The sequence below is a fragment of the Coffea eugenioides genome, chromosome 9 (assembly GCF_003713205.1).
Source record: "Coffea eugenioides isolate CCC68of chromosome 9, Ceug_1.0, whole genome shotgun sequence".
Lineage (NCBI taxonomy): Eukaryota > Viridiplantae > Streptophyta > Magnoliopsida > Gentianales > Rubiaceae > Coffea > Coffea eugenioides.
Window position 1 is genome coordinate 8,756,498 of NC_040043.1, and position 26,215 is coordinate 8,782,712.

Sequence of the window (26,215 nt, forward strand, 5' to 3'; positions counted from 1 at the left end):
AAGAACAAATCCAACACTTACTAGATTTTGCCAACTTTTTTTAACAATATTTCAAGAAATTAGCCCATTTATTTAGGGGCAAAAATAAATATGAATAGGGTTAGATCTTAATTTTTTTAGGAGAAAAAATGAATATAATTCAGATTAAACTCTACTTTTTTTAGAGAGAAAAATAAATATAAATTAAGTCCTTTATTTAACTACAAATGGTATCTAATTTTTTTGTTCCTAAAAAATAATCACGTCTAAGTTATGTCATGGATTCAGAATAAAAAGTAGTCAGAAACCTAGACTGGAATCAAATTTTACTGATTCGAATTTGAATGGGACGTAAAATTAATATTCTAAAAGTGAAGAATGAAAAAATTCATTTGGCAAAACGCAAGAAAGTTTTTGAATGATTTCCCCAACTTCACAGCAATAGTGTCCTCTTCAACTTCATATGGTCAAGATTATCTATCGAGGATGCCATTCAAATCACCTTTTCCTTTTGATAAACTTTGCTAAAAGCTTTTAAATTTTTTCCAAACATCCCTGCTTCTCAATTTTATCATGTCGCTTCTCGCCCGGCATAGACAAGCTTGCGAATCACTGCTCCGAGACATCACACCTCTGCATCCACTTGGTTTCATGAGCCCCACTTTCAAAATGTGAGAATTATATTTAAAATTTCCAATTCTTGGATGCCTCGGATGCTATCTTATAAAACTAGTAAAAGCTAAGTTGAGATCTTGATCAAATCGTTTGGCTTCACAGTAGGTGAAGTCGTCACTCTCATAGATCATGTATACAAATGAAAATGTAAAAGCACTTCCACAACGGGCCAGGGGCTTGTGCGGCTCGAGTCAAGCTCGAGTCGAGTTCGACATTAATCGAGCTCGAGTCGAGCTCGAGCTCGAACTCGAGCTCAGAATATTAAGCTCGTTAGCTCGCGAGCTTGAGTATATATATATATTTTTTATTTTTATTTTTATTTAATAATAAAATTACGTATATTATATATATATATTTTTTATTTTTTATTTTCATAGTGAAATTACGGATATATCCTTAATATTTTATTATTTATTCAGAAAAAAATATTATTTTATTTATTTTTTTAAAAATAAAATATTTTTATTTATTTTTTTCGAGCTCGAGCTCGAAAATTGCCAGCTCGTCGAGCTCGAGCTCGAGTTCGAGTTTGGTAAAATTTGGTCGAGGCTCGGCTCGATTAGCTCAAATCTCGACTCGGCTCGGCTCGTTTGCAGACCTAGTTGTGTCAATATGGTATAGTATGTATAGAAAGTCAGTTACAGAACTAATATAAATACTAATATAATAAATGTAGACAGCTTCCAAATCTCAAATATTTTCAAGATTCTTAATTTTTCAATCTTTCTCTTGACATTCATGCGATTACTATGGGACTGATTAATATTTTTTCAATCTAAAATATTTTTGATTGGATAGAAAGAAAAAAAATTTTGATTGAGCATCGAGCAGAAAAAAACAATAGAGATTAGCAGCACAGAATGATTTTTCCATTTGGTGTTACCTTTGCATTACAAAGAAGGCGATGCAGATTTCCATCAGCATTGATTCTCTATTCCTCATACAAATCTTCCGAGCTGGCTTTGAGTCAGTACGTGAATTTTGACTTTCATGCGAACTTTAAAAGGAGCGAAAGCTGAAGCAATTTTGGAATTTTAGAGAGAGTTCATTAACATAGTCTGGATTAATTTTGGTTATCTCTTTCTTCTAATTTGTTTTTTTAGTTTTAATATAAAAGCTCCACTTTCTAATCTTTTGTTGACTGCAATAGAAGTTTTCTCAAAAATTGAATGAGAGGTTTCAGGCTTTGATCGATTATCTTGCTGCTTTTGATAATTTTATAAATTTGACCATGATAATTTGTCTAGTTAGTGCTTTCAGATACAGCATAAGTATGCTGAATAAATGTAGTGTAACTTTTTTTTTTTTTTTTTATGATTTATGTGTGATAACAACAAGTATAACAATTTCAAGCTGGTCTTAATAGAAAAATGGTTAATTTGATTTATTTGTGTTTTGAAGTTTGACTTTTTTTCCTTTCTTGTTAAATTTAATTGATCGGCTATTTCTGCAAGCGTACAGAGTCAACTGTAGTAATAAAATCACATGTAGTAATCTAGGGGTCGAAACCACAAGGATGAGTAATTTTCTCTAATTTAATTATTATAAAAAAAATAAAAAAAATTCAAAATTAAAAAGGGCTTTAATCTCTAACTAAGAAATAAAATAAATAATCGACACAAATAAATTAAGGTTGAGAAAACTATTGGTAACAGACTAGGGTTGAAAATTTGATCTAGGGTTTGAATTATTTATCTAGTTATTTTCTTAATATACCAAGAACATATCGCACAAAGGTACTTTTGATTATTTCTCGATATATCTAAATTGTGTCTAATTAAATCTCACATCTCTCTCGAGATCATAAGTATTTAATTAAACTCTTTAAAATCTTAGGTAAATTAATTACGTCATGCAAATCCTAACCTCACTCTTGATTAGACTAAGTATGTTTATTTATCAAGTATACGATTATATATTCCTTCTCCAGTTCAATGTAAACCTTAAGAGCACGTCTGTGATGGCCAAATACAAATATATAATTAAATCAAAACTGATAAATCAAGATAAAAGTCAAGAATTTAATCAAGATAAATAATCAATACTTTTTCATGAAACCCTAACTCTAGATATAAATGAGTTCATCATAACAGTAAGAGTAAGTAAGAATTCAATAATGTTGAAAAATACAAGATTTAGAATAAAGAGCACGTAGAACTTCCTATTTGATGAAATTCTAAATCCCGCGCCTTGATCTCCCACTTTGATTCTTGAATCTTAAAAGAAAAATCCCAAAACTCATGTGTAGACAACTAATTCCTCCCAGAAAATGTTCCTAGTAGTCCTATGTATAATATCCTAAAGTCCAGCACCTAGTCCTAAAGTCCAAAGAAACCGGGTTCGCGCGCGATTTTCGACCAAGTCCAGCCGGCACCATGTCCCCATTCTTCTTCAAGTTCAATCTGCCACGCGTTTAGGCAAGTTAGGCAGCTTTCATCATCGTGTTCAAGTTTCACGTGCAATTCCAAGCCCATTTGCATCAAATCAGCACTTTTTCCTTATCACGTTGTGCACCGATTATTCATCCTATCATTAATTTGACAATGAATAGTAGGGTCTTGACCAGAATAAGCTTGAGTTACTGAGAGGTGTTGCTATGAAGGAAAGAAAGAACGACTCCTAAAAATTATTGGGGAGCATCTTATCTTATCTTATCTTGTTAATTGGTGAATAAGACGGTACGACCAGATATTCTTTCATTTAGTGGGGCTCTAGTATTCTAAATTTGATTAGGTTTGGTACGGCTTTGTGAAAATTAAGTTATGTTTGGATTGCAATTTTCTGGATTTTTTGTAGAAAAATTACCGTAACAATTTGATATATGTGAGGTAAAAAGCTGATTAGGAAATGTATTCACGAAAAACGTAATAATTTTTCTTTGAAAAATTGCTTTCCAAAAACATTCATGAATCTTTTATGCTTCTGACCAATTTCAATGTTTGAAAAATGTTTACGACATCAAGTGTGACACTGCAACCCCTCTAAGAGCATGGGCTTTGCCAGAACAAAAAAAAAAACCAAAAACAAAAAAGTGTGACATGGCTTCCACTTTTCATGCTGACAGACGAAGTTTCATATTTGAGGTGTGTGTTTATATATATATATATATATATAGAGTGAAGTATAATGCGCATTTGAGTGAGTATCATTGCATTGATAATCATTATGATAGAAAGGGCTTAATTGCAAGTAAAGAATTAAACATGGATCTTTTAGAAAAAATAACAATGAAAGTACCATAACAATTTATTAACTAATAAATATGGAAGCTAGAGCGCTTTAAAAAGCTCATAGAATCGTGTAAAGATAACAAGGAAATAATTTTGACAATAAAAATAATTTAGGGAGAAATTACTATTGACCTAAGTTGCGCGCTTGAGCTGATTACTAAGACTTTATTAGTACCATTAGAACTCACTCCCCGTGCCACCTGGGGTTTTCTTTCTGAGAATTTTGAAATTTTACAATTTTTCTTTTTTAAGTTTATGACTTAATAGGGGTAAGATTGCTGTTGGTTTTGTCCAAACCCCAACCATTTGATTAGCCAGTTTGTCTCATTAGTATATGACATTAGACTCATGAGTAGGGAATTATATCCCATATTGGCTTGAGAGATGGAGAAAGAGTTTTTAATATGTAAATAACGACCTGAGAACCTAACAACTTAAACTTTTGGATCAACATTTGATTCCTGACTTACACATTAGATTCTCTCGAACTTTTTTCCCTAATAAGTAGTGTCAGAGTCTTGTAACTATCAGAGTCTCTAGTTACAAGATTAGTCGCTCTTTTGTAAGTTACTCATTAGTAAGTGAATTTTTCTTGAAGTCAGATATTGGTAAAACGGAAATCGAAAAAACTGACGAAATTTGGAAGAATTGAAATATAATATTCAATAAAATGGTTTGGGAAAAGATATTAAAAATCATTATTGATTACTGGCCAAATTATTGAAAATTTTATAATATAACGTTATACATCCGTACACACACACACATAGAGATATTTGTGTGTGTATATATATGTATATACATTAGTTATATATATATATTACTAAATATAAGAATAAATCTTAATCTTACTAAATACTAATTACTAATTACTAATTATCTAACTTAACTATAACTATACTTGGAAGTCAATTTTGATGGAAGTTAACATGTTGGAATTCAGCTTGACAATTTAATTTGGAGTTCTTGTTTATTTCAATGTTGTTTAAAAATTGAGATTATGAGTTAGGACTTAGAATTATGAACCTAATTATTATTACTATTTTTTGTATATCAATGTTTGAGGGTTAAGTTGATTGAATTTGTTGGAAAAACATATGAGATAATTTTTTTTACAACAATCTTTTAGAGAAAATTAAAATATTTTAAATTACTATTGAAAATCTCATTGACTAATGAAATCCCATTGACCTCCCTTAGATCAACTCTTTTGTAATATGTTCAATAACTAGGAGCAAAGTAAGATTAAAAGATTCATTTAAGTAGGCAGAGCATATTTTTACTTCAAAATTGCACTTTTATTGTCTGTCTTGTTCATTCATTACCCAAAATCCATATTAGGATTAATAAAAGATTTTAAAACCAAAGAAAATTTGTATAGTGATTGTTATTGTAATGCAACTAAATACAGCAACAATAACTATTAAGCACATCATTGTGGATATAGTAACGGTTACTTGTGTTGCTGAAAATGCATATGAAGAGAGTTGGGGTGAAAAAAATCGAAACATTGATGAACAGATTTAGAAAATATGAAGTAAAAATTTAGAGAGAACAAGTAAGGTCTCTTGAAATTTACGAGGGAAGTCATAAAATTTACCAAATCTTTCGACATTAGTGAACAAAAAATTGTGGTTCTAATTGCAAGGCCACAACTAGAAATTTTTGAGCGTCAAAACCCAAATAAAAAAAAAAAAATTTTGACGAAGGAGAACATAAAAAACCCTAAAGCAAGCTTTACTTTTGCTAGTGAAAATACAATCTCTTCCAATAATAAAAAGGCAATTAAATTAATGAAGTGAATAGATTGAGTCAAAATGGTCGGTAAACTGGTGTAAAAAAATTGACTTTCAAATATATAAGCTTCTAAATTGGGACTAAAATATATGCAGCTATTACATTAAAGATAGAGCAAAATTAAAAATAAAAAAGGCAAAAGAAGACAATGATATCAATATTTTTAGTTGGAAAGTATTTTCCCAAGTAAACCTATAGCATTGAGTGTGAAAATATCAATTAGTGATTCGTGATGTTGAATTTGAATGACAAAGAAAGTAAGTGATGTTTTTAGAAGTTCAAGCGTGCTAAATAAAAATTGTTAGAAATCTCAAGTGAGATTCCTAAAATTATCCCTTATTTATTTAGGTCAGAAACCACCAATTGTCTTTGAACTTAATTTAGAAAATCGTTTAAAAAATTCCACATTTTGTTAAATGAATTTTTTTGTCTTTGATTTTTAAAATATTAATTTTACATCCCTTACAAATTTAAATCAGTAAAATTTGGTCCTAATCTTAAGTTTTCAATGCTTTTAGCTTGAAATCACCACGTGACTCACATATAATCATTTTTGAGGTACAAAAATGTCAAACCCCATTTCTTTAGGCTAATTTCTTAAAGGAATAATTTTAGAAACTTCAATTGAGATTTCTGACAATTTCACTAGCCTCCCTTGAAATTTGTAAAATTACACAAACCTCCCCTGAGGTTAAGCTTTAATAACAAAATTAGTCCAAATTAGAAAAAATAGCATTAACAAAAGTATTTTAAGAAGAGAGATGAAACTTTTATTCGATAACTATCCCTTATACATGTATATAAGTTGCATTAGTTAAAAAATGAAAATAATTAAAAATTAGAAACAATTAACACACACATTCAATACATTAGACAACACAAATAAGTAATAAAACTACACTAATGATTACAAAATTCAGTAAAACAAACTAGTCATCACTCTTAACATTAGGTTTGCTATGATTCTTGTCATTTTGAGCAAAAAGAATTTTTGAATTTGCCTTTCTTTTCTCTTCTTTCTCCTTTATTTTCATGAAAGTACTTTGCAATTACAACTATTACAGTTTTAAGAATTTCAAAGAAAAATTTCTCATGGACAAATCTTCTTTTGTCCCGTGTTTTTTCTTTTACCAAATCCCTTCTTTTCACACTATGTACAACTGGTTTCCGATCATTGTCAAATTCTATTGATCACAAAATAGCGTCATTTGGTTTATCAATTGGGCTTATTTTATAATTGGAAGTCATTGTACATCATTAAAGAAATTCTCAACAATTATTTTTGGTAACTAGTTATTAATAGTTAATTAGTGCTCTAATTACTCAATCATTAGCTAGATATTAGTTTCTATAACCCATAATGTCTTAGGGTATATGAGTAATTTCTCTCCATGTGATGTAAGTAATTGGGTCCACAATTCTATCAAGAGAGGTAAATGTAATTTTATAAATCTTAGGGAAAGCCAGCAAAACTGTCCAAAACCTCAGAGGGGGTTTCTAAAATAATCCCTTTCTTAAAATACTGTTAACAAAAAGTCGGCAAAATGAATTGAGTGATGGGCCTGTTCTTCATTTAGGGGCACCCATATTGTCAACATTGACTCCATGGGGTCCCGCATATACTACATGTCGGGCTGCAAACAATGGGTTTGAATACGAACTCTAGTCGAGCTCGGTCAATATCGAGATTGAGTTGAGTTCGAGGTCAAAAATAATAAATTCGTTAACTCGCGAGTTCGATTATATATTTTTTATTATAATAATGAAATTACATATATATATTTCTAATATTTTATTATTTGTTAATAAAAATTATTATTTTATTTATTTTTAAAAATAAAATAATTATTATTTTTTATTTTTTTAATTCAAGCTCGAGGTCAAACTTAAGATTCTTCGTAAAATTAACTTAACACTCAATTCGATTAGATCAAAACTTGAGTCGATTCAACTCGTTTACACCTCTAACTACATGTAACATCCAAACACTTTTTTTTCAATTTTGAATTTGTTTTTGAAATGTTACTTTATTTTTTTTTTAATTTTCGAAATAGGGGGCCGCACGTACTACAAGTAGTCCTATATTGCAAAGGAGCCCCTCCAAGAGGGGCCCTTCTCAATAAAAAAAATGAATAAAGAATAAAATAGGGGGCTGTATCATACAACTTGTATGTACTGCACACGGCCCCACTCGGTTTTAACTTATGCATTCACAGAAATTTTTAACTCAAGTTCGGTGTTTTCCACATTTTGTTTTGTTGACTCCACGTTAATGTATGTACTTTGCGTAATAAAGACTTGATTCCACGTTAATGTACGTACACAAAACAGTTGATTCATATAATTGTTTTCCACATGTTTTTGATTGATTCCACGTGGATGTACGTACGTAATTAGTTGCGGCAGCCGCCTATTTATTTTAATACTCTCTCCGTCCCATTTTGATAGTCCTGTTTTCCTTTTTCATCTGTCCCAAATTGTAGTTCACTTTCCAATTGAAAAAATGTAGTTGTATTTTAATTTTCCTAAAATGCCCTTATTCAATGTAAGTTGTTGTTACTATAAACCTATCCCATTTAATGAGAGTTGATTCTTTTTTTACCAGCAATTCAAGTTCACATAAAGTTGTACTCTATTTAATGTGAGGGTATTTTAGGAAAATAGCAATCTAAATTTACTTTTCCAACAAAGTTAACTACTTTTTCTTAAACTGTGTGAAAAAAGAACCAGGACTATCAAAGTGGGACGGAAGGAGTACTAATAAGGCCTGATTGTGCGTGCCCACTCTAAAGTATTTAAGGGTAACAAAATTTGAAGGATTGTTTATGAGTTGAGTTTTATGTGTAAATATATTATAAAGAGTATCTTGATGCATTGTTTTGGTTAATAAAGGGAAAAAATTAGTTGTAAGAAAAAGCAAGTTTTAACTCATAAATAAAATAAAATAGATAGGAAAAGGGTATATCATGTTTGGTGGTAATTCCAGTTAGTTTTATACAGGTTTAACTGATGCTAAATATATTAAGACAATTTAAAATGTTGTTAAATATTAATGTATTAATAAATAAAAGTGAAAGAGAAGAATGTACAGTACGTTTGGCAGCAATAATAATCTTTATCTTTGTTATAAGTTGGATTCAATTTTAAATGTTTTTTCTGTCTTTGAAATTACATCTCTTTTATTTATATGCAATAATATAAATTTGAAATAATTTAATAGACTTTTCAAACTGTAAATTTTGGAGAAATATAATTCAATTGGAGTACCATTTATATGATCATTTCAAGTTATATTTGACAAATTAACTTAAGTTTTAATCGGATTATAGCATTATTATTATTATTATTTGAATTTATATTTATTTCAAGTTATATATAGTTTGAAAAGTCTATTAAAAATATTTCAACCTTATAAAACAATAAACCAATCCGAAATCCATAAAGAAAATAAAAGAGAAAGCTCAAAAATCATCCATAAAACAATCCCTTAGTTAACATTATAAAACAATCCCAAATCCATAAAGAAAATAAAAGAGAAAGCTCAAAAATCATCCATAATGCTACAGGTCAGCAAGGGAAGTTGCTACGGTAACTTTGCATCTTTGCTTATCTTATAGTAAGATATTGCAAAGCGTATTTGCTGCCCTTCAAAATATATTGTATCAAAACTTGGTCACTTCTTCTTTTTTTTTTTTTTTTGTTGGAAAAAAGGGAAAAAGGAAAAGAAAAGAAAAGAAAATGATGGATCTTGACCGTGCAGCATTATCACACTTCTTGCTAGACATAGACGTGTCTTTTGTCAATGTGCAGGAATCTGAGAAATCGTTGATGCCGTGTAGCATTTTCACACTTGCAAGTGACGACTTGGATCCATATCCAACTATCCATCCAATTAATCCAAGTTATAATGAATTTGGATGAGTCAAAAATTTTTAAATGATTTTAAATGGATAACCATTTAAATTCACCTAACCTTATCGATTCAAGTAGATTACCCCCCGTAAAAAGTCAATAATCCAAAGAACAGCACTTCCACAACGGATCAGAGGCTTGTGTCTTAGTGGTCCATGAGTCTTTTAAGACTTGCTTGCCATTTGTTTGCTTTAACACAACAATTTCATCCCAAAAAGGAAACAATACATGTTTGTCTGACACAGAAACTTGACAAGAAATAAAGCAAATTAGATCCTTTACAATGTGCTTGGTTGTATATATGTCAAGGCTAAAAAGATTAGGATCTTTGACCAGCTTCATTTCCACCTGTATATAGTTCTCAATTGCTGTTAATGGCCACCCTGAAAATGACCCACGGATGCAGGTGATGAATCCCAGTGTCCCCTAGTGCAGAACTGGTAGTGAACGTTGCCGACATACTTGACAAAATTACCAGAATAAAATGCTACTATATCCTTTTTCTTCGTATAGAAGAAATACCCATCTGATTGGAATTTATATGACTGTAACAATGGGAACACTCCTAGATGTTGCAGTTGGAGTGGAGCAGTACTATGTTGAAGATGAACCTTCAAGAATGATGGAGACATGCTTCTAAAATTTCCACGTACCTGAAAATTTTGGCCAATTGTTTTGGGAAGTCGGTTTGAAAATGAGACCCCTCGGAGATGGTAGAATTCTCCTATCAGGCAATTTCAAAGACCTAGTCAATAACAATTAGAAACATACTGGCAGGAGAACGCCGCGCATGCGCGAATGTAATGATGCCCAGTAATGTCCAGCTGAGTAATTAATTTTTTAATATTAATTAATTCAAAAAAAAAAGTAATGTATTAAGGATCGCGGGCCAGTGGCTGCATAGTTTAGCTAAGTAGAAGCGAAAATTACCAGCAATGTATTTAATTCGTAGGTATATTACACAGCATAGTTCAGCTAAATTCGTTAAGCATGTGAATAAATATTAAATGTGTGATACCAAGGAAAAATCTTTTCAACTCCGGTATCGTCGAAGATCAAAGCTGTAAATATATTTTCAGATTCCGGAACAAAGACAAGAGTTTCGTTGTGCTGCAGTTGATGCTCAAGAATGAAACCTCTCCAGTTTTGATGAAGGCGTTCATGTTTTACACCTATCTGAGTACTTTTATTTCCAGTATTGATAAGTAACTTGGGAGTCTTGGAACCATTGATGAAGTGATCAATAAAGCGTGGAATTTTCTGTCATGAAGAGGTGCAGATCAGAAGATATGCAGAAACAAAAGGAAATTGCTTCCAAGAAAGTTGAGACGACAAAGAGAATGCAGGTAAACATGGAATAGCTTACCAAACTGTTTGGAGTTGCAGAGTTAAATATTTGATAAAAGCAAATCGAATCAGATAGATCCTGGCAGAAATTCGGTCTCAGCGAGGAAGCAACTTGCTGTTGTCTAGTAGGTGTATGGATATCATCTGCAATTAGTGATTATGCGTTAAATTAAAAATTATATATGATATGGATGAGGATATGAGATAGATACAGTGATATTTTGACCTCGTGATGCGACGACATTCATGTGCAACAGGTCTGGTAGGGGAACTGTCCAGGGCAATAAAACTTGTTTTTGTAGTTCACAAAAGTGAATGACATCAAATATCAGATTCCCGCTATGTCGAAGCAACAACGTGTCATGTCTTTTAACAATGTTGTGTTCACAAAAAGCATCCCACCCTTCTTCGAATGAATGATCAGTAACTGTGATAGTCCATTGCCGCAGTCCAACCCTTAGAATGATTCTATTGCAATGATGCTGATGAAGCAACAATTCAAACTGAGTAGGTAATACCTTGAAAAAATGAGGCAGGAAAATAACGTCAAAGAATACCATGCTATTCAACTCTAAATGCTGCAATATAGGCGAACATGAACTAAAAGTTAACCTGTCCTCTGTGGATGCATTTGAGTAGAAAACAGCATGCTGGTAAAGAGCTATTTGTCGGATGAAAATTCGTTGGAGATACAGACATTGTTTCTGCCATTGATCTATTAGGAGGAAAGTTGAAGAATTGAAAAATCAGAAAAGTGGCTTGTTAATAGAAATTACAAGCACAAGTCTGGTAACCTTTAGGCCAAGTTTGGTGTTTGAAGGGGGTAAAAAACCAAAAACAAGAACGTCTAGTGTCAATTCATCTTAGATGCACATTGTAGCAAGTTTAACTGCATTAATGTGCCTGATTAAATGAGAGATGTAAATGTTCTTTCACAACAGCTGCAAAAGCGATTAATTGGTAATGTTTGATAAAGCAAAGTAAATGTACAAAACAGGATATGTGTCAATTTGCAGTGAAATAATCAATTCAAATTACAGAAAAAAAAATAGTTGCTGTGAAAATCAAAACTAGAAATGATTCTGTACAAACCCTGATCAATGGAGTCGCAGTCTTCTTGCCCATCCCCTCTAAATTCCTCGGGCACACAATGTTCTTCTTGCCAATTTTTCTTTAGGGACTGCCGGGCAGAGTAACAGTTAATTGTTCTAGTTTCAATGTAATTGTGCACCTAATTTTGGACTTTTGTGTCTAAACGTATATTAACTACAAAAACTGACTAATGATCTCAGGCGATGCAAGAACTGACTATGAACAACTACAAATCAAGGACGCCAAATATATGAACTACGGGCAAGCAGATAACTGACCTACAATATACATAGAAACATAAGAGTTCCAGATAACAGTATGAGCAATTTCAAAGACCTAGTCAATAACAATTAGAAACATAAGAGTTCCAGATTGCATGCACCAGATATAACTCAAGGTGTGGACGTATATTCTTCCCGTTTAAACACAAAAAAAATAAAATAAAATAAATTCTTGACTGGTTATAATGAAAATAAATAAGCAATTCGATAACCCACCAAAAACAAGTAGGCACTTAAACTGACAATCTAAGATCCTGATGCATGCACACATAGAAGCATACCAGAACTAGTAGACAAAGTAGAAGCCATGTGAAAACTAGAAACTTTTGCATTGTATGAAAGTCAGATGTAGGCCACATTCACCAAAATGTTAGTTCGCACAAAAATGAAGGCTTTAAAATTTAGCTAATAAACCTCCCATCACAAATATCCTAAGCAAAACTAGTCAAGTGACCTACTTCTTGCCAGCCTTCTTCTTTGAGCTAGTATTAGCAGACACCGGTTTGGGATGCTTCTCAGCTTCACTTGGGTCCAACCATTTGAGGGGATGGTGATTGAGAAAAGGCCAATTGGGAACAGTAATGAGAGAAGTCAATAGAACGCCAGCAGCATATATCAGCAGCATTATCTGAAATGAGCCCAAAACATAGCCTGAAATAAATGCCACCACAGCAGAGCTCACCAGCATTATCTGCATGAGCTGCTCTGCTAGCTTCTGCCCTTGCCAATCCATCTATCAATAGATAGCATAAGACGTCTATCACACAAAAAAAAAAAAAAACATTAAGAACGAGGATAGGAACTGGAGATAGATGACAACACATCCAAGAACGAAGTACACTAAGGCTGTGTGTGGTTCCCTGTCAAAATTGTTATTTTATCCAACAGAAATGTAGCTCAATTCCCTGGGACACAAATGCTATTCTAGCAGAGAACCACACGAGGCTTAAAGGTAAAATCCCATCTAATACTGCCCTAAAACAATTCGTTCATTCGAGGTTGGAAGTCAAATAAGTGGAATGCTTGCTCCAAAATGGGGAAATTTTCCACGTATCCGAGGTAATTGCAAACAAGAAACAGAAATTAAAGGAAAAAACACCAAATTTCTACTCAAATTCCTTCCACAATTCTCAGAAGTAGAGTGCTCTTCACTTTAACAAAATTGTAAAACAAAAAATCGTGAATTGGACTGAGCATATAGAATTAAGAAGAGGAAAAAAAGTGCCAAGAATTCTACACAGATATGATAAATAGAAAGAAGTACATAAACATGTATTGACATATAGCAGATAAATTGGGATCACATCAAAATTCAGATTGGCCCCCAATAGAGGGCGCCTAGCATACACACACACACATAATGAATCCGGAGACTGGGATCAAAATGGTAAAAGAATATCTTCATCTTGCACAGATTTTACATTATAAATTATGTACTGTTCCAAGGAAAAAAAAGGCGAACAACTCTAGCAAGGTAAGAACTCTAATACTACAAGAACTAAGATTCACATCTCTAGGCCCCAAACAAAAGCAACGACAAAGCAGAAATAAAAGTTGTAGTAAAAGGAACATAAAGCATAATAGTGGATCCAGTAGAATTAGTTACAACTTTCAAGTGCCCACTAGAAATTATTAACCATTCTCACCAGTATTCACTGTAAAACAAAATCAACGATATCTCCCTCTCCCAGGAACCTTTGAAGGCAACTAATGTTCACCAAGGATTGGAAAAGCTCATATGTCAGACTGGTTAGCAAGATGGATATATATAAATGTCGGGAAGATGATTGTTGAAGGTTTTCAACAAGATAAAGAAATACAACTGCCCATCTTCCCAAAAAAAAGATATTGCAGAGAACTCTTTCGAGCAAAGTGCAATGACAAATTAGCACAATGTCGATACACACAATCCCTGCTTTCTCTAACCATGAGATGTGGATACTAAAATCCCAACCCACATCGAAGTGAATCATAAAAGTATGTTAGGTTGAAAGATATGAAGACTTGTCATTTACTAAACAATTATCTTCCCCACATGCCAAGGGACAGAAAGCTCCCAATCTGCCAGCTTTTCTTCACTTCAAAATTGAGGGCTGTAAATAAGGTTGCAACAGTTTATCAATTTAAGAAATTAATACTAAAACATCCATGACAGACAAGCTAGTCTGAAGCCCACAAAATCACACTAGAAAACACAAGTTTTCCTTGGTTTGTTCTAATAATTAAAGAAAGACGACTATATAATCAAAATGTATCATCGTTTACTGAACCGTGGATCATGAAGCTCAGCAGGTTCACCCAATAACAATGCCAAGTTTTGTTCCCCTGAAGTTTACGAGAGACCCGTTCACATTAAACGGCAACAGGCCCCTGCTTTTTTCATCAGGTTACACTACCGACAAGTCCAGTCAAAAACTTAAATAGCCAAAAAAAACATACATATAGAGCAGGAAAAGAACTAAATGGCCATCAAAAAAGAAGATCAAAGCATCCATTTGTTTAAGTGATAAGAAAGAGAGCAATCGATACCTTGAAATGAACACGGAGATGAGATCCCCTAGCTTTGCAGGCTGCATTTTAAAAAATTTTAACAAAATTAGCACAAAATCCCTAAAAAATCGATGATAAAAAATTTTGAAACATATCTAAGAATGAAAAAACAAATAAAAATCTAGTTTAAAACCCAAAAAAAAAAGAGGGAGGAAAAGAGCAATTACACTTGGTAGGGTTATCGGGCTCGCTTTAGTACTTCACCTGAAAAAAGCACCCCCCAAAATACCAAAAGGCTGTTATAATTAGAGCATTTTGACATGAAAAATCAAAACCAAAGACGAAACTGATAATTACGCAAATTATTATAAGGACTAAAGCAGGAAGAAGCTGAGAGGAGGAGAGAGGCGAACCATCTTTTTCAGCGTGGGTGAAACGGATGGGAATATGCTTGTTTTTCAGCAGAAAGTCTTGTGGTGTTCTGCTGCACATTTTCTAAGGCTCCGTCAGCCCAAAGATTTCTTTCCAAAATTCCGGTGTACAATAAAGCATGTAAACGCAGCATTATGGACCGAACAAAGTCCGGTCTTATGGGCATTAACCTCACAGGACGAAGTACATATGGGCTGGGAAAAGGAGACCCAGAAGCCGAAACTAATCGAAATGGGCAATTGCCGCCAAGGATGGTTCCGCCGAGTCACTTTTTTTTTTTTTAGCAAGACTTATTGCGTTTGCATTTATTATTTGGACTAATCTTTTTATACTAAAAATGTAACTTTTGCATATACGTCATAAATATAATAACAGTGATACTATATACAATGTGTCCTCGTAGATATACTCTAATTGTTTTGTGAAATTTAAGCACTAGTTCCAAATACAATTTCTAAATCCCTTCTAGTTTTTGATTGAGGTTATCAGTAGGTTTGCATTTTTGTTATTAATTTTATAATTATTTCTTCCTTTTTATTTTACCAAATATTAGGTTATTTGGTAGATTTTACTTATTTTTTATAATTGATGTTGGTTGTAGGGATTTAGAGCAAAAAGGAATTAAAAGACGTGATTTTCACTGAATTTTTATACTAATCAAATGACGTGGTTCTAATTGTTCCTCTCTAATAAAGCGAAAAACTTGTTTTTATTTCAGTATTGGCCATAACTTGTAGTCCCAATATCACCCCAAGTGGACAGTGACTTTCACGTCGAAAATGTTTCAGTTGGTGGTGCCACCGTGGAAAGGATTTAATTGGATACAAAATTTAAATTAAATTACTAAATTAGGCTAAAACAAAGTTACATAAGTATAAAGTTGAATGATTAAAATGACCATTTCCCCTTAATAAGGGGGACTTGGGAAAGAGCAATTCTACCAGTGTTTCTGTTCATTATCAGGGAATGGACGGAGGAATTGACGGCGGCGGGAGTTCATCAACTTCAATGGGAACTGTCAATTTGAGAGGGAAAGGAGAATCTTTGCCGGATTTGACCGGTAAGGTTCATCAGTTGCCATGCTGCATCAAATACGATGGTCCGACCGCCGTCTCTCACTACTTCAAGCCCATACCCACCGGTATATGAAGTTGTTTATCACTACTATTATTGAAATTAACATTTTAATAGAGATTAATTGGTAGCAATTTTTTATCTGATTATTAATTTATAAAATGATGGTGATGATAGGGGTAGAAATTGATGGTTTGAGAGTGGAGGAAGCTTACTTCAGAGGCAGAAAATTACAGGGCACAACCGTTCCCCTTCCTCAAGGGTACTCTGGTAATTCTAACTCTTTGCATCTATTTTCCCATTATTTTTTTAAATATATTGAGTATATGTTGTGTCCCTAATTATTCTTGCTACAATAAGCATCATTGAAAAAAAAAATCATATTATTCTAAATGGAAAATGCAATGTAGTTTTGGCTGATTTATGGCTAAATGTTTTTTTCTTTGATTTTTTGGATATTACGCGGAAATGAAAGGACTTTATGTAGTGTATTTGTAGATAAGTGTTCTTGTTATTATCGGTTGGAGGTGTATATCCACTGAATATATTACAAAGTGTAACAAATTTTAGTTAAAATATGAAAAATAATGTTTGAAGTCAATTAGAAGATAATGCAGAAGTATCAAATTTGGATTAGCAAATTTCGAGTTCCTCGGTCCCCAACATGAATTAGATAGAGTCAGAGTTAGGCCTTGGTGCAGAGAGGAAATTTACGGATTCAGTAATGTGCAAGTTTATATTTGTTTCATCTATAAAAGAGGATTATCAGGAGGACAGAATAAAAGCTGAGGCTTACTGCACTATTTTGATAATTGTTGTACTAAGGAAATCTGCTGGATTGGTAGGTGGGAGCTTTTGGAGAGTTCTGGAGATTGTTGTGGCTGTCTGTTTACTGAAAGAGGAGTCAATAGTTGGAGTTAGAGCCAATGCTAATGATTATCATTGTTTTGGTCTTTTGTAATAAGTTGTTGCCTGTTGTTGATGGTGGTAAGAAAACTGGAATATAAAGTTCTCTGTCAAATTTGGTTCCAAGATTAGTGGCCTTTTTGGCAGCCCTGTAGCTTGGCAAGCTATCCTGTCTGCTTGCGGAAGCAGAAGATAAAGAAAAGGGAGAAATGTTATGAGTTGGTGTTACAATTGCAGAATAGATTACCCATTAATCATCTGTTATTACATTGTCCTGTAAACTGTAGCCCACTGCTGGAACTTTATTGTCTGGACATTCTGGTATATGTCAGAGAGTGTGATTGGCTAAATGCTGTGGGAGTATGAGGCTGAGAAAGTTGGTTTCTTTGTTAGCATAGCACCCATACTTTGTCCATTGGCTCATGGCTGGATACTTTTGCTCTAAATTTACTGGAACTTTTTTGGTAAAAACCTTGTGTCCAATGTTGGTTGCAAACAAATTCACTTGCTTATGAAACATTGGAAATCACCGTCCGATAGTGATTTATTTGAGAATATGACGTCCTGAATCAAAGTTTCTTTATAACCTCTGCATGTTTCTAAGAGGCACCAATGGTGTGTTAGAAATGATGCTTGTTCTTGCCAGTGTCAATAATAAATCCTAAAAAACCTGCTGAATGCTCTTCAAACTTAGAAGGGATGGAAACATCACTTCAGAGAACTATCTTAGAGGGCCTTAGTCATCTGGCCACATAGTAAGTTGTCTAATATCTTACTCCCAGAATTAGATGTGTCTCTCATAATCATCTGAGTTATTTTATGTGAACTTTAGGAAGATGTGTTCCGCTAAGGGCAATTGAAGTGTGAGGATTGGTTGCTAGCTTCTTCTTGTTGTAACAGCATGCATTCGTTGTTAACCAATATTTATGCGAAGATCAAAATAATCTTTTCTGTTCTGTAAAAAGGAAGCAAATCGTTGACAGCATAATCTTTAGCATAAGATGTGTGTACATCCTAATTTCCTTAGGTATGGGTTTTGTTGACTTATCTCCTGCAATTGTGGGTTGAGAAGAATTAGTGTTGTTTTCTAGTAGCATCTGAGCTTTCCTCTGATAGTCTTGCCATATTAAGAAGTGGCCTTGCTGCTATTTTCCTTGTCTAATTTCGATGCCATTTCAAAACATCAGTTGCCAAGTTATGGCTTTTATATTCTGTAAAAAGTTGATCTTGGCTACTTTGGTGTTTGCAACATACAAGATTGTAGTTGGCCAATGTATTCTGTAGTTTCCAAGAAAGATTTATGAAAATACTGGTAAAGGTTGTTGTAATTACCTTTTAGATTATTGATTTAAGAAATGCAAATATCTCTTGTATGCCCACTTCTTGTGCTTATGGTGAAATTGGACACTGGAATTTATGCATTTGACATTCTCTTTAACCGCTCTGAATACTCTTGGTGTTCATAATTTGCAGGGTTTGTCTTGGGAAAGACTAGTCTAGGCAAGCAAGCTAATATTCCCGAAGAAAATCCAAATTGCTGGGAAACGAAGGCAAAGTTTCAAAATGTAACAGTATGGAACCATGATAGTCTCCCTTCACAAAATGATGCTTTCTTGAGAGCTTTTCACTGGTTTGCTGTTGCAAAATCTGTAAGTGTTTTTCCTCTATTCCTGATCTTGAGAAGAATCAGCAATAAAGCTGGATACACATACATTGGTTGATAACAGTATAGTAGTAATATCCTTCTGCTTTTTCTTTTTCAAAATTTCCAATTTAGCATAGTTTTACTTACTCCATTGGACATTGTGCCTAGTTGCTGATCCAACTTGCACAAACAATTTCTTGAAAACAAGAGAAGAAGATTGCTGCAATGTTTGACCTCTTTTCCGATCTTTATATGAATGCAGCTACACCAACCTGTCACTGCTGAAGATCTTGAATCTTCATCCATCAGTCAGAAGCTGGAGTAACCTTTCAGGTGCAAAAACATGTCTAGTTGCTCTTTCATTTTATCTTCACTGGTGCATATGATGCATGTTTAGGTTTAATTTGCAAATTGAAGAATTTCTTGGGGTAAAATCACTCATTCACAGGCGTTATTCTCTGTCCCTGCCCCAATTAGAGTGAACTTTAATGTCTTTTAGGTTAACAAGCTCGCAATTAACTCATAAAGTGCTCTCTTGTCTGCTTGTGACCTGGTTGGTTATAGATAGCGCTGACCATTCCTGGGATTTTCTTGTCATGAAAGCCTCCTTTGATGCGGAATTGACCTATGCAGTTAGTATTTTCAGTTAATATGATGTGATCTTCTATAAGTATATTCTTACTTCTATCGTAGTTACCTTTCCTCCCAAACCTCAGGGCTTTTTAAAGCTATCTCTGAAATTGCACTAAACTTTATGAAGCTTCAATGGTGGTACTAACACATTCTATTGTTAAGGGAGTGTTACACAGAATTGTATTGATTCCAACTGGAGGTCAATATGATCTCAGGAATAAGAAACATATATATATATATATATATATATATATATATATATTTGAAAAGATCTTAGCGGAAGTAAGTTTGATTAATTTGTGTGGAAAACAAATCATGTTAGACCTCCCCACTTACTCAACACCCTCCAATCAAACAGAAGTATATATGCTCCAAAAGCCCTAGATCATGGAGTTCTTTTGGTAGAAATTTTAAGTGGAGTAATATAGGATTTAAAGACTTTTAAGATTACAAATATGATTATTCTGGTAATGAGGATTTCTTTTTTAAATATTTTTGAAGGTAAATAGATGTATTAGAAGTATAATGATAAAGACAGTGAATCAGTGGCTACCTTATTTTGTGGCATCTATAACCATATAAAGAATTTTGAAACTTATAGAAGATTCAAATCTCGAGTATCTCGAGAATATTGGTTTTTCCAAAGTGTTAGGCTTAAATTAAACTTCACAAATAACACTTAAGAATTAAACATAAAATACTACACCAAAATATTACAACCGTGGGATGCAACTAAAGACTCAAAGCTAGAACGCAAATTCACTAGGATCAACACCAAGATACTTGAAGCTTGGAGACTTACCTCACTTAGAGACTTCACCTCACAAATATTAATGTCCTAGGTCCTATTTATTCTATTACATTGTCAGTTATGATGTTTCTAGAAACCAAAAGATTATTTTCCTAACTTAAGTTGGTTAGGCACTTAATGGTCAAGTTTGAACGATTGAGGCGGTACTTGTTTTTTCCTAGAGAATTCTAGTCAAGCAACTAGAATATTCTATTTCCTCCAATATCTCTAGACTATTTGAGAAAGAGATTGTTGGTGACTTTCTCAACAGAGAATATGTTCATTGAGAATTTGATAGGCGCAACAATTACAGACTGATGTTCCATCCTCTGTAAAGGTCAAATGAACTTATTTTATAAGTAAAGTTTATTCCTCAAAAATACAAATGGATGTGTTCTACTTGCTACACAAAGTCCTCCACATTTAGTGAAAGTCTAGGTTGATGCAGGTGGCTATTTGAAATATGAGCTGCAGTCGTGCTATTTTGGGAATGCTGAACTGGATCCTGTTCGCAATGTGGCATAATCGCTCCAGAAGCCTGATGTTGTGCATAAGTGCTTGTAATGCGCCTTTTGTGGTATTCATTTTTTGTTATGGAATACTAATAACTTGTCAAAAGGACGACATGTAAGATCAGTGGGTGAGGCAAATTCTGCGGACTTGTAAGATCAGATACTGCAGGTACTGACAATGGCAAGTCAGAACCTAATCACTTTGTAGTTTGCATAGAGTAGGAAAAGAAAAAAAGAAAGATTCGTCCTTTCGAGTACTCTTTTGTTCTCTCTGGACAAGTTCGAAATATACTGTAGCAGCTTCGAAGTTGTCAAGTGAAATCAAATGTCATCCAATATGTCAGACTCTGTTCTTTTTGGTGCAGCACATTCACATAGTTCCCTTATTCAAATAGGCCACTATCAACAACCAAAATTCACGATGCCAGAATATTATGCCTTATCTGATGCAAAGTAAAGATGCTATATTTGGGGCTTTTAGCTTATATATATCAATCTGCTTTATTTTGTCTAGAAAGCTTGAGAGATTATAATGAATGTGCTTCATTTATCTGCATATGGAAAATGCTGCATACAGTAGTGGTTCTTTCTTTCAACTGTGAAAATTATGTTTACCTTTTTGTGTATGTAAAGCATGGCCAATGGTTGGTTACTTGCAACAAGGTGGTTGTATGATTTCCATATCACAAAAAATCCAATCAGGTCAAAGGTTCTGAAATCAATTTTAATGTCCATATTTATAGTGTTTATGCTGCCTCTGCCTATGAACATATTTAGGTCGAACATTGGGGGGTTGTCCTGCACTGATCAACATTAGTAATTTAATGTGTAAGGCTTATTCGACTCTTTGTGGCAATGTTTTTTTTTTTTTTAAGTTATCCTTTTCTTTGAACATATGTTCCCATAGGCTTTCGGCAGCACCTTCATTCGTCTAAGTTTGTGGCACACTTTCCGTACTTTTCTTTTTTCACATACATCAATGGAAGGTGACCGACAAATGTCAGCTGGATCAACATTTGGAGGTGAGGGAATAATATAGGGAGGTGAGGGAATAATATATTATACACACTTAATTAGAATAACATTTTATTTGACATGATAAAATATATAATGTACATTATTTATTTATTATAGTGTTAGGAAATACTAGAGAGATATATTCGGTGTATAGTAAGGAAATAGTGTAGGTTGATAATCATATATTTACACTATACACTTGATCTAATAGAGAAAATTATGATACAACATGACATAAGTGTGGGCTATTTGACACTTGCTGGAAGTAGGCTTCTTATGGTTTTCTTTGAACATATTCCTGTAAGATTTTGACAAGAACATATTATATAAGGTTTTAAAAGCTTTTGCTTCAAGAATAATGATGAACTTTTTTTTTTTCAGAATAATGGAAGTCAAAAATTAAAATTAAGTGTGTTTGGATTGTAAATTATTTGAGATATTTTTACTGTAGCATTTTTTGTGATGTGATGTATGTGAGATAAAAAGATAATTGGGAAGATAAAAAGGTGTATTGAAAATTGTAATGGTGATGTAAGCAAATATATTTGGGCAAATAATCTCCTGCCCAAACAATCAAATCGTTTGGATATAGTGCTGCTATATAAAAGTTTGTTCGACACAAATTTTTCTATTTTTATTTTTGTTCTTCTCATGATCAAATAATGATCAGCAACATTTGAGGCACTCGAATTAGATGCTAGGTGAATTAAGGTAAGAATGTGTGGAAATCACAAGAATTTGCTGTAAATGGTGATTCCACCGTGTGATGAGAGAAAAGGCCATGGAGATTGATACCAAGTACACAGAGGAGCTTTGGATATATTCTTTACGTGTTGCCTTAAAAATGTAGCTGCAATTCAATGTCTAGTGTAAAGAATCACTAAGTACTTCCAAACAGTCATATAACTCTTTCGGAATTATTGGAAAAATTACTTTGTCAACACGAAAATATTCCTAACAAAATTGTAAATGCCCCAAAAACCCTCATGGTATGGAGGAACATTACCAAATTATTACCTGCTTAAGCATCTTTAAGATTAATTTCGGTATGGAAAAGATTATCTTGGGCTAATGCTCTTTGATGGAAGTAATTGGATTTTCTTTTCTTTTCTTTTTATTTTTGATTTTTGATAAAATCGCATGGCATAGAATTTTATCAAATAACTATGTCCTCATGAAGAGTAGAAATTAGAAAAGCTGGTGGAAATGCATCCCACCTGGTTTCTGGGGAAATATATTGGGCATGACAAGCTAATAAATGAGCAACATTGTTAAGGGGTCTTGTGATCCAATTACTAACTTCCCAAACGGTAAAATGATAAAGCATACTGAAAATACTATAATTTTTTTTTTTTGGTTTAAAAATTCTGATTTAGCCCCAAAGCCTAAGCAATCTTTTCACTTTCTTCTGTTTCTTGCTTTATCAACAGAATAAAGTTTGGTTGTTTGGTTGGTGACACTTTAATTCATAGTGTATTTAAAGCCTAGTTCTCTCCATTCGAGTAAAATCATGACGTTAGGATTCAAATTGCAATCAACTGAGCGTTATATAGTCACACTTATTGAATCTTGAAAGTTGTCTGCGTAGACCATTTCACTAGACAAATCCTTTTTTAAAAAAAAAAAAAAAAAAACCTTTTCAATTGATATTGCATTAATTTAGATTTCTAAAATTAAAAATTTTTTTGGAACAAATTTAATACAATTCCCACGAAGATTCACAAGTCATGACGGTACAAATCCAAACACTCACAAAGAATTTAATCCGACTGCAACTAAATGAATTGTATAGCACTTAAATCCTAGATGAACAAGTTCACACCATTTACACCCTGTCTTGCGCCCATATATTCTTTACGTGTTGAGGGAATAAAACTATTGGCCTTCGTGGGGGCACTATTACTATCAGGCAACTTTCTTTATTGTGGTCTACAACTACATCCCTTGCTTGATTCCTTTTGGTCCTCGTTGTCATTCTTTTCTGCTCAGTGAAGCTGGAATATATCTTTTCTGTACACAAACATGCGTGGATTTGAAGATGCTTCTGATCATTTCCCACCTCCTTTATGTATGCATATAAAGAAGATGAGGTTTGACAAAAGAGGCTCATATCAATTCATTCTTTCTCAAAATTTTCAAGATTCCATCTGATTCAAAATGGCCTCAAGCAATCCTCATTATGAACGTGCACAGCAAAATGTTAAACCAAAGATGGTAAGAAGAATTGTCAATTTTTCATCATATCCTTCCTCTTCTGCTTCTTCTTGGCTCAGATATTCGCGTGTCCATTTATGGGAACATCCTAAAAGTCCAATTTCTCTTCTTTTCATACAATTTTTATCGACTAATGGCGATAATGCACATGATCAACGAAATAGATGATCAGCTATTTCATTATGTTTGTATGACGAAGTAGACGATTATGCTTTGCTTTCAATTGTGTTTTCTTGGAGAAATCAATTCATATTGCTAGCTAGACGATTTTTATAGCAAAATTTTTCAATTTAGAATGGGTTTTCTTTTACTTTTCTTTGTGAATATCAACAAGATAGACTGTTATAAGAAACAATACATTTAGTCAGAACAATAAAGGTACTAACAGGCGATAAGAAAAACAGAAAGTGCTCACAAGTGAATTTCATGTGGACAGGAAGGCGGGAAAGAGGTTATAACTGTTAAACCGAGAAATCTCAACATTGTTTGGGGCAATGATGACCGCTATTGGAACATACCCAACAAGTGAGTACCTTACAATGTTTTTTTTCCTACTCTCTTCATTTCTGCAACATATGAGTATTTGCAAACAACTATTGATTTTTATGTAAGATTTGCCAAAACACGTCCATCTATTGACCTTTTGCTTGTAGTTCCTTAGGCTTTTCATGGTACAAAAATTTCCCCACTTTATTTTTTAAATACCAGCCAACCACTCTTTTGCGCACTTGGTGGAAGCTCCATTTAGCTTGTTAATTGTGAAAGCAATCTAGAGCTCCATTTTATAGACCCAAAATCCAGTTCTCAATAAGTTCCTGCTATTAATTAGCCTTTTAATTTGTAGTAATGGATTCATTTTCTCCTTCTCCTTTGGTCATGTCAATAGTTTTCAACTAAACAGTCAAAAGTTAATTGCTAGTCTCATCTAATTGACTGTGGACCACATTCTTGTATGCCTAGAATTGACTCCCTGACAATGGACTTTCTATGCAGTGGTGACGATAAGCCTGCAGAGCTGCTACAAGTCTGTTGGCTTGAAGTAACTGGTTCTGTAGAGATTAATCCTCAAAAGAGATATGAAGTGAGCTTCAGACTATCTCTAACTCCAGATGCATTTGGTTGGGGTAGTTCTCTTCTCTACATTATGGTGAAGAGAGGAAACAGTGGGAAATTTGCTTGGAAAAAGGTATCCTTGGCTAATAAAGGGACAGATGTATTTCACATAATAGGAGAATTGGCGCAGGATGTTTTCCCAACAGACGAGAAACTGTACTTTGGTTTGTATGAAGTTTGGAGCGGGAAGTGGAAAGGGGGCCTCAAAATCCATGATGTGACTGTTAAAGAAATATAAGCTAGAGTGGAGAGTCAAATTCTTTTTTTTTTTTGTTCTTGGCAACCAATTGCTTTCATTTCTATTGATGTCCTTCATATCATAAACTATGATTTTTACATCATCGTAGTAGACCAAAAAAAAAAATTCTGTCTTGATGTAGTTTGCTATGGATATGTGGTTACAAGCTTGTGTATCTTCTAAATCGCTGGATTGTATTTTGAATAAGGTGACAATTGCTTCATGAGATTTTCACTTGATGTACTCTGTGACGAGGTCAATAATATTAAATTTGTGAGTTTTGCCAGCTTATATAAATTTCAGTAACATATGTTGACAAACTCTTACATTGGGATTTTTCTCATTCCTCAACATGAGCAAATTAATTAGATCACAATTCATTTCAATGATACAAATATGTTCATGTACATGCTGCACAATAGATTGTACACGCAAAATTTAACATGTAGTGGTCAAGCATCAACTGCTATTGAGTGCATGGTAAAAACCCCCACCCTCCATTCTCCCAAATGTCTCCTCCAATTTAGATTGATTGACCAGTTTTTGTGGCCTCTGTTCCAGGCCATTGGAACTGTTATAAAAAAATTTTGATTACAAGTCAATTGGCGCATAGGAATCTCTACTCAATCTGAATCAAGAGGGGAAGTCAGGTGGAGAATCTCAGAGCAGTTACTGGCCAGCTGAGCTGATAGTATAATCGGTTACTCAAATTGCAGTTGCATGGCATGTCTTAAGATGATATTGCAAGCACTTCATTGTAAAGGGAGATCTACACGACCTTATATTGATTCCAACTGGATACATAATCCCAAAAACAAGCACGTATCCCCCATCATAT

The 26,215-nt window shown here is 33.5% G+C and overlaps 3 protein-coding genes and 2 non-coding genes across 11 annotated transcripts; 2 read left to right on the top strand and 3 right to left on the bottom strand.

Annotated features, from left to right (window-relative positions):
• Positions 1-10,512: 10,512 nt before the first annotated feature.
• LOC113783621 (B3 domain-containing protein REM8-like) lies at positions 10,513-15,263 on the bottom strand. Of its 7 annotated transcripts, XM_027329810.1 has the most exons (8): positions 15,217-15,263; positions 15,031-15,067; positions 14,843-14,883; positions 12,772-13,070; positions 11,553-11,655; positions 11,167-11,458; positions 10,960-11,084; positions 10,513-10,853 (listed from the first exon to the last, which is right to left on the bottom strand). In XM_027329810.1, exons 4-8 carry the CDS (start codon positions 13,044-13,046, stop codon positions 10,578-10,580), a joined length of 1,071 nt encoding a protein of 356 aa, XP_027185611.1. In that variant the 5' UTR covers positions 13,047-13,070; positions 14,843-14,883; positions 15,031-15,067; positions 15,217-15,263; the 3' UTR covers positions 10,513-10,577. The 7 variants fall into 7 exon arrangements, 6 of the variants coding, with proteins under 6 accessions (XP_027185611.1, XP_027185614.1, XP_027185612.1 ...); XR_003469929.1 differs by lacking the exon at positions 15,217-15,263 and having other exon boundaries at positions 12,033-13,070; positions 15,031-15,210; XM_027329813.1 differs by lacking the exon at positions 15,217-15,263 and having other exon boundaries at positions 12,772-12,941; positions 15,031-15,210.
• LOC113748508 lies at positions 14,084-14,232 on the bottom strand. The gene has a single exon (XR_003464364.1). It is a non-coding gene; the product is annotated as a small nucleolar RNA snoR135 (small nucleolar RNA).
• LOC113748499 lies at positions 14,561-14,693 on the bottom strand. The gene has a single exon (XR_003464356.1). It is a non-coding gene; the product is annotated as a small nucleolar RNA snoR74 (small nucleolar RNA).
• An 886-nt stretch (positions 15,264-16,149) lies between the features above and the next one.
• Positions 16,150-21,181, top strand: LOC113783339 (ribonuclease H2 subunit C). The gene is made up of 5 exons (XM_027329444.1): positions 16,150-16,376; positions 16,487-16,579; positions 18,689-18,864; positions 19,123-19,193; positions 20,732-21,181. Exons 1-4 carry the CDS (start codon positions 16,202-16,204, stop codon positions 19,183-19,185), a joined length of 507 nt encoding a protein of 168 aa, XP_027185245.1. The 5' UTR covers positions 16,150-16,201; the 3' UTR covers positions 19,186-19,193; positions 20,732-21,181.
• A 2,713-nt stretch (positions 21,182-23,894) lies between these two features.
• On the top strand, positions 23,895-25,667 carry LOC113783241 (protein PHLOEM PROTEIN 2-LIKE A9-like). The gene is made up of 3 exons (XM_027329327.1): positions 23,895-24,026; positions 24,463-24,551; positions 25,020-25,667. The coding sequence occupies exons 1-3, from the start codon at positions 23,970-23,972 to the stop codon at positions 25,375-25,377; spliced, it is 504 nt and encodes a 167-aa protein (XP_027185128.1). The 5' UTR covers positions 23,895-23,969; the 3' UTR covers positions 25,378-25,667.
• Positions 25,668-26,215: the final 548 nt, after the last annotated feature.